Source organism: Henckelia pumila, chromosome 1 (genome assembly GCF_033568475.1).
Source record: "Henckelia pumila isolate YLH828 chromosome 1, ASM3356847v2, whole genome shotgun sequence".
NCBI lineage: Eukaryota > Viridiplantae > Streptophyta > Magnoliopsida > Lamiales > Gesneriaceae > Henckelia > Henckelia pumila.
The window spans coordinates 79,506,264-79,516,513 of NC_133120.1; the positions used below are offsets into that span (position 1 = coordinate 79,506,264).

The 10,250-nt window shown below is 35.0% G+C and overlaps 1 protein-coding gene across 2 annotated transcripts; it reads left to right on the forward strand.

The window, feature by feature from the left end:
- Nucleotides 1-993: 993 nt before the first annotated feature.
- LOC140877363 (uncharacterized) lies at nt 994-8,254 on the forward strand. 2 transcript variants are annotated; one of them, XM_073280905.1, is made up of 17 exons: nt 994-1,218; nt 1,327-1,515; nt 1,688-1,749; nt 1,847-1,914; nt 2,080-2,201; nt 3,146-3,251; nt 3,606-3,657; nt 4,291-4,408; nt 4,530-4,560; nt 4,672-4,695; nt 4,777-4,901; nt 5,364-5,445; nt 5,949-6,071; nt 6,212-6,265; nt 6,342-6,411; nt 7,476-7,509; nt 7,810-8,254. In XM_073280905.1, exons 2-17 carry the CDS (start codon nt 1,341-1,343, stop codon nt 8,157-8,159), a joined length of 1,596 nt encoding a protein of 531 aa, XP_073137006.1. In that variant the 5' UTR covers nt 994-1,218; nt 1,327-1,340; the 3' UTR covers nt 8,160-8,254. The 2 variants fall into 2 exon arrangements, with proteins under 2 accessions (XP_073137006.1, XP_073137001.1); XM_073280900.1 differs by having other exon boundaries at nt 1,341-1,515.
- The last annotated feature ends 1,996 nt before the right edge of the window (nt 8,255-10,250 follow it).

Below are 10,250 nucleotides of genomic sequence, written 5' to 3' on the forward strand. Positions count from 1 at the left end.
GATAAAACGAAATGAATAGATTGCATGAACAACATTGCAAGGGATGAACGATGAACTGCACATATTATATTTACAACTATAATTTATGGCTTACAGTGCAAAATATTGAGAAAAATTATGAATGCTACCAATAAATTCCAAACACGAGCATATTCTACCTTATGTCGCGTAATTTTTAACCTTCGTACGTAGTTCTTACCACCCGCTTGAAAATGAGATTATTACTTCAAAAAAAAAAATAAAATCATATTTCCCACATTCTTATTTTCTGCGGATATCATATGTATTTTGAAAATTAAATTAAAAATAAAAATTGAGTTTTCAAAGTCTATCAGTACTTTAAAACGTACTAGATTAATTATCTAGAGTATTTATACTATTAGTTATTTTAGATTATTGTTTTCGTGAGACGATCTCGCGTATTTGTATTTGTGAGATAAATTGACTCCATCCATATCTATAATGAAAAATAGTACATTTGACATAAATATTTTTTTTTATGAATCCAATTGAGACGGATATCTATATCACAAAATTTATGTGTGAGATGATTTCATTAAAATTTTTTTATGTCATTTCTAAACCAAACTAACGACTCTACAACTACATTAAACTAAAACTTCAGTAAATTAGTTACATATTTTTATCAGCAAGATTACAAATAAAGTTGAAAATTTCGATGGATTACGTGGGATGACTTGCGATGAAAGAGTCAAAATTGATTATGTGATGTATAAATATCATTATGAATTCGCCAAAAGAACTGCTCAGTGGGGCAGTGGACATTTTATAGCCAAAAAATTAAAACCAAACCAAAATCTTTTGAAAACGACTCCTTTTTCCTCCACTTTATTGCAGCTTATATAAATATATATATATCTTAATTTAATAATAACTTTATATATCCTGTCCAAAAAAAAAAAAGTTTATATATCCTGTCAAAAAAAAAAAAAAAAACTTTATATATAAGTTAAAAAAAAAAGGAACAAAAACCAAGAAAAATCACTTTGAAAATCTCCCACCAATAAAGTGCAATCCCGAAAACCCTAATTAAAACCAATCTACTCTATCCCCTTCTCGTTGTTTTTTTTAATGTAAATTAAAATTAATTAGCATTGCAAGTGGTACTAGGGTTTCCATATCCCAAATTTTTCTTTGAAACTCCCGAGCATTGAACATTGGGCGCCTATTTTCTGCTTTGTAACCCCTAAGGCACAGGTGATCATGGCTATCTGTTTTGGGTTCAAATTTTTTGTGTTCTAGTTACCATTGGTTTCGATCTGGGTTTTATTTTGTCTGGTATTGTTTCGATTTTTGATCTTTTAGTGAAGTTGGTGTAGATGGCGGAGGAGAATAAGGAGGAGGAGGTAAAGGGTGGGGAGCTGCTGTTCTGTGGAACCACAGCTTGGGATGCCATTGGTCGGAGGAGAAGCTTGCCGGAGGAAAATTTGGTTTCTCCGACGAGGATTAGGCCTCTTATGGGGGTAGACGTTCGATTTGTCTTCTCTGGTTGCGGTATGGAGATAAAAAAATCTCGTCTTTGCTTGTTTATCTGTTTTTTTTTTAAAAAAATTTTGGTGCCTGTGTGCGGTGGATTAGATTTGAAGTTGTTTGCTTTGGTTTCTTGCTTTCACATTTTAGTAAGAAACGAGTTGAAAGTTCATTTTTAATTTTTTTCAAAATGTAGTGTCAAGTCATTGCGTGGCATTGGACGTTGAAGGTCGCTGTTACACCTGGGGTCGCAACGAGGCGTGCTAAGTTTTATTTTATTTTTCCAGATGGATTTTATATTTTTAATGTGTTTTGAGTAATTCTTCTGTGTAATTTTTGTTTTAATAATTCACAGAAGGGGCAGCTTGGGCATGGTGATAAGATTCAACGAGATAGACCAACAATTGTTTCCGCATTGTCCAAGTTTGTTGCTTTTCTTTTTCTACATTCTTATTCCGCTTTTCAAAAGCATGCATATTTCAAAGAATGCACGGTATTGGTTTATAAGGGACCATTTATTTATGCTGAATTGGCGTGCATTTTATGCTAATTATCACCCTATGTTAAATTTCACACTCTTCCTCTCAGGCATAAAGTTGTTACGGCAGGGGCTGGTAGGAGTCACACCGTAGTAGTGACTGAGGATGGTCTCTCTTTTGCTTTCGGTTTGAACAAGCATGGGCAGCTTGGTTCAGGTTCTGCAAAAAATGGTGGGTTCCACCCTCAGATCTCAGCGTTAAAGTTCTCAATCATATTTGTTTCCCGAAGGTCTTTAAATGGCACAATTACTCAGAAAACGTGAATTTTCATGTGAACTCACTCTCCTATTTGGAACTCCCCTGCCCGTCTCCATAAGGCATATGTTTACTGAGAATTTTCAATATTAAATGTCAATTATTTAGATGTTCACCTGTAACTGCTATCAAAATTGGGATTTCTCCGTGTAGAAAAATGTCCCATTTCGGTATCTTGATTACAATAATATGTATATTCAAATATTTTGTTACTACGTTTTGCTGTTTTTCTGTCACTTATTTTTGAATTTTGTCAATGCCTACTGTCTCAGTGTAGTTAATATTCTCAGTTAATATAATCTATCTTGGAATAAATTTAGGAATTCATCAAACTTTTAACTTAACCGATTGTTTATTTTCTATTTTCTTAGTTTTTTTTTTCAAGTGTCGGCATCCTGATTTTGTTTAAATCCTTTCATTGATGGTTTTACACAAAATTCACATCAAAGGCATAGTAATGAATTATTAACAGAAGGTTAACATATCGATCACCATAAAATGATACGAACAGGCGTTCTGCAGGTGAATTGTCCTTGGCAACCATAGTATTTTCTAGGAAGTTTGATTGAACACTGCTTCCATTTCAATTTCGTGTTTAATCTTTTACACTTGAAGTTAATAACATATTACATTTTTCTGCTCACTATTTGGGCAAACAAGCCCAATAACTGAACTTCAACATGCATAAAAGTTTTATCAAGCAATTGTTTCTATTCGAAGTACTACTACTTTGCTGGTGGCTCCTTTTAATTGGACTACTTATTCAATGTTTACACCTCATATTTATTGTTAGTGTTATATCTTTGTTTATCTGTTTTTGCGACAAACTTGGTGGGTGGTTTATTGTTTTCCTTTTACAGAGGTTGAATCTTCTCCGGTACGCTGCTCAGTTTCTGAAGTCAAAGCAGCTGTGTGTGGTGGCGAATTTACTGTGTGGCTAACTTCAACTGAAGGATCTTCGATTATGTATGGTTTGTGGCCTCATTATAAATTATAATGTAACTTCAATAATGTGTAGTCCTTGATGTGTTGCAAATTAATCACTCAAAACACAATCAGTACACAATATGTCGCACAATTATGTTTTTTCTCTCCCTTCTGTTTACAATCATATATTATCTCCATTTTTTCATGTGATCTTTTCACCTCTCATCGATTTAAACAGTACTTTTACTAGTTTCTTCATATCTTTTTAAAATTTGTTTTAGCTGATGATAGGTAAAAAGTTCAAACCAAGGACTGGTGCAGCTCTCTTATTGTGATTAGTTGTCTATTTATCTGTTGAAAATACACTGATTTTTAATCTATGATTTCTCCAAGAACTGCTGGTCTTCCTCAGTACGGACAGCTTGGGCATGGTACTGACAACGAGGTGTGTGCGAAGTGCAACTAATCTTATTTTTGTACTTTTGAGGCATTTATGCCCTTGTTAGTCAATTGTTTCATTAAATTTATAGACATTCTCGACTTTTACAAGTTGTCAGTGTACACATTTAGCTAGTGAGATTATTCATCCGAAGAAGATTTCGTTTCTAGAAAATGTCCAGTTTCAGCTCTCCTAGACTTCAAATTGTCTGTCTATGATTGGTTCTGTGTCAAGTGTGCAGAAGCCCTTGCATGTGATCACCTCCTTGATATTGTCATTGAGATGCGTATCAAGTGCAATATAGCATGCATATTGCATGAGAATGGCCTTATTTGTTTTGTTGTGTCGTGAGTTTGAGGTTGCTAGTGCAGATAATTTTAAACCCAAACTGTGATTGAATTAAAAAAACTGAATGATGTTCATACCTCTTATTTAGCTTTGGAATGACTGAGTTATTTCTTGTTTTTCCAATTCAAGAAGAGCTGGTTCATAATCTTGGGTTTTCTTTTACAGAGGACGCCTAATCTATATTTTAGTTAGATGTTTTAACGCGGGAAATTTTAATTTGTTAGCTATTGTTATTATCTTCCCGTTTTCCTTGTGCATTTCAGTAATTAGAAGTCATTCTTTCATTGACAGTATAACACCAAAGATAGTTCTGTGCGGCTTGCCTATGAAGCCCAACCTCGTCCTAGGGCAATAGCATCCCTTGCTGGGGAGACTATAGTCAAAGTTGCTTGTGGAACTAATCATACTGGTATTCTCACATTCAGTTACCTGCTAGCAGCGTACCTATATTATCTTGTTGTCCTGTAACTTGCGTATCATGAATACTATGAAATTGTCATTCCTGATTCCTTGTTTTTCTTTGACCTCAGTGGCAGTTGATAAGAATGGTTATGTTTACACGTAAGTTTTGCATTTCATGGAGCTAGTATGAGGTTATTTTATTATTCGTGTGAGACAGTCACGCCTGCTTATTTTATGTAATCTGATTTTCTTTTGTTGATAAATGATTAGGTGGGGCTTTGGTGGTTACGGAAGGTAAAAAGTAACCTCATTTGTCATCTTTTTCGTTCAATTTTATTGCCATTATGGGCTTAATCAATTTGATTCTGGAGACAGGCTTGGACATAGAGAACAGAAGGACGAATGGTCTCCACGGCGAGTTGACGTTTTCACAAGGCATAATGTTTTGCCTCCTGATGCAATTGTTTCTGCGGGTTCTGTCAGTTCTGCATGTACAGCTGGTAGGGGTTACTGTGTTCTTTCAGCGGTGTGCTTTTTCTAGTCCATTTACATGTAACATTTAATTCTTTGTGTGATGTAATTTTTCTCTTTTTTTGTTGATCAACATTGAAAGATAATTATGATACTTGGTTGGACATAATTTGTGCATTGGTGTGCAATTATTGAGTTCCATTCTCCGCCTTCCATATGCAAAGTAAACTAGGTGATTGGATGGAATCTTTCAGTGTCTTACATGATATCTAATTGGATTCAGTTAGTGAAGAATTTTATTTTTTGTCATAATGTCCGGAAGCAAGTTATTTGCGAAACTCGATATTCATTGTTTTCTTTCTTCAAATTTCTCTGGCTGCCGAAGAACTCCTTATAGGTCTATGCACCAAGTTAGTCATATGATAGATTCATGGGACCAAGATCTCTTGTGAATTTACACTCTGAAAGTGCTGCAATGATTGGTTTTGCAGGAGGTGGACAGCTTTACATGTGGGGGAAATTGAAGAACAATGGAGATGACTGGATGTACCCTAAGCCTTTGATGGATTTAAGGTCCTATTTTGTTTTCATTTAAGTGAAGCAATGCTTTTGTTTAGTCATCTATAATCAGGTCTGGTGAAGTACAGTGTTTGTATCTTCTGCGATAAACTAGAAAAGATATGTTTGTTGGTGATATCTTCATATTGATTCTATCGATTTAAGTGTTGGCATTTAAAACGAGCTGTCACAAGATATAGAAGTAACTGCATTGGAAGGAACCGGGCACTTCCTTTTCCCCCTCATATTCAAATATTTGTCTGAGGATTGTTTTTCATCTTTGAATGCTGTGTTCTTTACTTCTCTACCCTCAATCCAAAAAAATTTGGAGATGAAAGTAACCTTCCAAAACTCGAACCACTGCCTTGGCCTTTGTTGTAATAATTATCAGTTCCTTTCTTCCTTGCCTTAATAGTATGATACTATCTTCTCAACGTACTCATATCTTTTAGGGTTTTCTTTATGTCAAAAAATGAAGTAATCTAGTTTTAGCGTTTAATACCGATGTTCTTCTACAGTGGCTGGCATCTACGCTGTATGGATTCAGGCTCTATGCATCATTTTGTTGGTTCTGATTCTTCATGTATAAGCTGGGGCCATGCACAATCTGGCGAACTGGGATACGGACCTCTTGGACAAAAGTATTTTGTTTTACTGAGTAATTTTTGTGTGCTACATATGCAGGCCCATGCTCCACAATACAAATGTTTATATTGAAATTGTACGTGTCATTGTATTTTAATGCCTTTGTTTTACCTTCCAATGTTTTTACACTCTGCAGATCTTCTGCAGCTCCTAAAAAAGTAGACTTGCTCGAGGGCATGCATGTTATCAGGTTTGTATCTTCTTGTCAATATGGGAACTTTTCTTTGTCATCTTTTGTATCACACTTGGCATATTTTTTGGTGTAGTGTTGCCTGTGGATTTGCCCATTCATTGGTGGTTATTGATAGAACCAATGTTGCTGATCGTCTTGAGAAGGTATATAGTCCTCTTCACCTAAATTTTCCAGAATGTCGCACAATGAGCCGTTGAACAATTCAATTTATTCATCATGGTTTGGAACAAACAATATATCAAGATGTCTTTATGGTCAATTTTGTTTTTTTTACCGTCTTTATCTGACAATGTTGGGAGCTTATGTAGTTGGACATGTTTAGTTTTACCAATGGAAAGACCATTTGTGTTTTACTAAATGGGCTACGATGTTCATGTGAAAAACAATAAGCTTAAAATATTGTGTGTGTTTTTTAATTGTGGCTGACATACCCCTGCAAACAAGTTCTAGTGCACATGTTTTAATGTCCCTTGAAACTATTGCTGAAAATATCAATATGAATACTATGAAATCATAATTATGTTTTTCTAAACAGGAAAAAAAAAGAGAGATTTTCATTGATTTTAGGATTATGCTAAAATCGAGATAGAAAAATATAATTATTTTTCCGCACTCGAAATGAGTGTTCTAGTTCTGGGTGACTTGTGCCCATGCACGTTCAAACATGCTTTACCAAAAAAAATATTTGTTTGCATGGGGTACTGAACCTTCATTAGCCGTGTTTGTAAAATTTATCTATTCTAGTGTCTATGGTGCACACATTGCTTGTATATGCTGTATACTTTTGCGTATATAAATGTTTGTTAATATAGGTCTTTCGTTTGTAGATTTGTTTGGATTTATATTTTTAGGATTTAGGAACATTTGTATAAAGTAAATGCTTGTTTATTTGTTTAAATATTTTTTTTTTTGGTTTGTTATTTCGTTTTATTGATGTAGATTCATCTTGTAGTTTGCTTGGTTTGTTTTTTAGGGGTTTGGAATATTTATGTGAAGCAATTTTTTTGTTGAAAGAGGTTTTGCTTTTGTTTGTTATTTTGTTGTAAATACTATTTAGTTTGTTTAGGGGATTGGGTTTTATGGCCATTTTGGGAAATGAAATATGGTGAAGGCTTGAAAGATCAAAAGCCAGCATCAAAACCACTCCCTATATTATATGGTAAGATTTCAAAGTCTATATGATGTTTTATTTTTGTTTTCTTGACAGCTTGAAATCTATGATGGAAAAGTTACTGTCGAAGGTATGTTGTCGCAACATCATGTATGAGAGTGGTCGTGTGGGCTCTTTCGGGATTGGTGATGATTGAAAATTAGTAAAGATCCTCGAAAAAAATTCACTACTACTTACAAGTAGGAAGGTCAAAGGAGAATTGTGTCTATTTTCAAGAACCAAGACTAATAAGTATCCAAAACCAACTGGTTGTTTTTCGAAATATAACTTGTTTGGGTGATGCCATTTTTCTCCCAGTAGCTCAACTGTCGTGTTTCAACATGATTTGGTAGGACAAATTTTCAGTGTTTCTAAATTTTCCATGGTGCAGGCCTTGAAGATCCTGATAATAGACCTGAACCTGCAATTGTAGAAAAACCTCCTAATAGAAGTTCCGCGAAAACCTCTCAGAACTCGAAAAAGCGAAAGAAAGGGAAAGATTCTTCAGAATCTGAGGGCGAGAACGAGGAGAATAGCGATTCTGATGACAGTGACGATAGCGACAAAGAAATGAATGGAAAGTACTCTGGGAAAGGACGAGGCAAAAGTTCTGGCAAATCTGCTCCAAGGAAGAAAGGTAGTGGCCGTGGTTCTGGGCAGCCTCCGTCAAAATCGACTGGCGCCCAGAAATCCGGTGGAGGAAGAGGAACTGGGAAGAGGGGAAGACCTAAAAAGACCTGAGCTTTACCCTTGCTGAATTTGATTTGTTTAATTTTTTCCTCTATAGTTGACGTGTTAATGACTCCTGATCTTAATTCAACTATTTTTTTTGTTCATTTTAATTTTCTGGATGCATTTTAATTTTGAATCCTTTTTAGCAAAATGCCATCCTGAGTTTGATTTCACTAGTTGGTCTAACTCGAGAGCAAAGGCTAATGTATTAAACTAGAAAATATTTAAAATACCTTGTCCTGTTTTTCCACTTTCTTTATTTGTCTTATATGTATCAGTACTTAAAATACAATAATGGGAAGTTAATTATGACAAATAGATGAAGGTCTGACTGTATTATGTTTACATAACAATTTTTAGTTTCATCTATTTTACAGTTGAACCAGAAACGTTATGATGTAAGGATATTGACTGTTGAGTTAATTTTTCCTATCAAACGATGTTCGAGTTTCATATTTATTTGGCATATATATAGAGTGGCAAAATATTATTTTTAATATTAAAAGTAATATTTTATGTGAGTTTTTTTGTGACAAAAAAAAATGTGATTTTTAATATTTAACAAAGAAATACATAATCAATTCCCAAATTGTTCCGACGCCATTGCATTCTTCCGTGAAATTTTTATAATTAATATTTACTGTTAAAAGTATATAGGCTAATTTATTTTACAAAGATTGATAAAATTATTGGGGAAAAAAAATTACAAAAAATTTTTATATTATATTTCTATTTAATAAATACAATAATTTGTAGTGACCCGAATTTCATTTTAAGTAATTTAAATGTTAAACTTTATTAAGTGGTCATTACTTAAGTGAATCAAGTATTTAATCAAGTTTTAAATCAAAAGTTTAAGCCACAGAAGAGTTCGGAAGGTCCGAAGTGTATTTTGGAAGTCCCGAACTGGTCAGTGTTGAGTTTGGAAGCAGAGGGATAGTTCGAAAGATCCAAAATAGATCGGAAGGTTCGATCAATAGTTAGGCCATGCAGTTAGTGAGATTTCAACAGTGCACAGACACGTGGAAGATCGAAACTTCCGAAGATGGGATCGGAGCTTCCGAAGGCAGTTGTCCACTTAGGTGTCAAGACGCCAATGACACGTCACATCATGAAAAGTTCGGAGCGTTTGAACTCCGTCTATAAACAGGTGTTTTGGTGTGTGTTAGTATACACTTTGAGTGTTCTAGCCATATTATCAAAAACTGGGCGATAGCAAGACGTTTTCGGAATCGTAGCGGAGCTGTGCCTAAGTTATGGGGCCTTCAACACAAGGGCGGAGCTGTGCATAGTGCTACCCGGGCTTTAGCCCGGGCGGCACAAATTTTTTTCGAAATTTTTTATATGTAAATTTTGAATAGTTTTGGAATAATTTAATATTAGCCTGTGTAACTCAATTCAAAAAATTAAAGCATTGGAGAGCTTCAAATTCTAGCCCGGGTAGATTGATAATCTTGGCTCCGCCATTGCTTCAACATCAGCTGACAATGGACGCATTCTTGAACTTTTGACCCAGTGCTTCTAAGTTGCTTGTTGGAGGTACAAAATACCATCCGAGATATCCTTGTTGAGTATGTATTTTTTATGTGTTGCATTTTATATGACATGTTTATATGTGCATATCTTATGTCACGATTGTTACGTTTCATGTATTTTATGTTGAGATTATATTTTTGAGACAACATGTTAGTGAGGGTTGCTCAGCACTACTTTCTTTGAGTGGTTGGTTGGACCCGTTATTACGTGGTCAATCAGCGTTAACCATAGATTTTGGTGTGGGAGCTACCTCTTGGTACGATGCACATAGTGCTACATACCACAACGCCTACTGACTCAGCAGAGTCGACTAGTTCTGATCCTTGGTACCTGTACGTTCACTTGCATACATGCATTACATAGCATTTGTATACTCACACTTTCGTACAGACCATTTTCATTGCTCACGCCGTCGATCTTTGTCTTGGACACCCATTCCACGAGACTTGACTCAAGTTGGATGAACCCGATGGGAGCGGTCGTTAGGCTGGTCATTGTGGCAATTATAGGGGTGACTTTTGTCTCGCATGTTTTTATTCGGTTGTTTTACATCGAGATTCGATA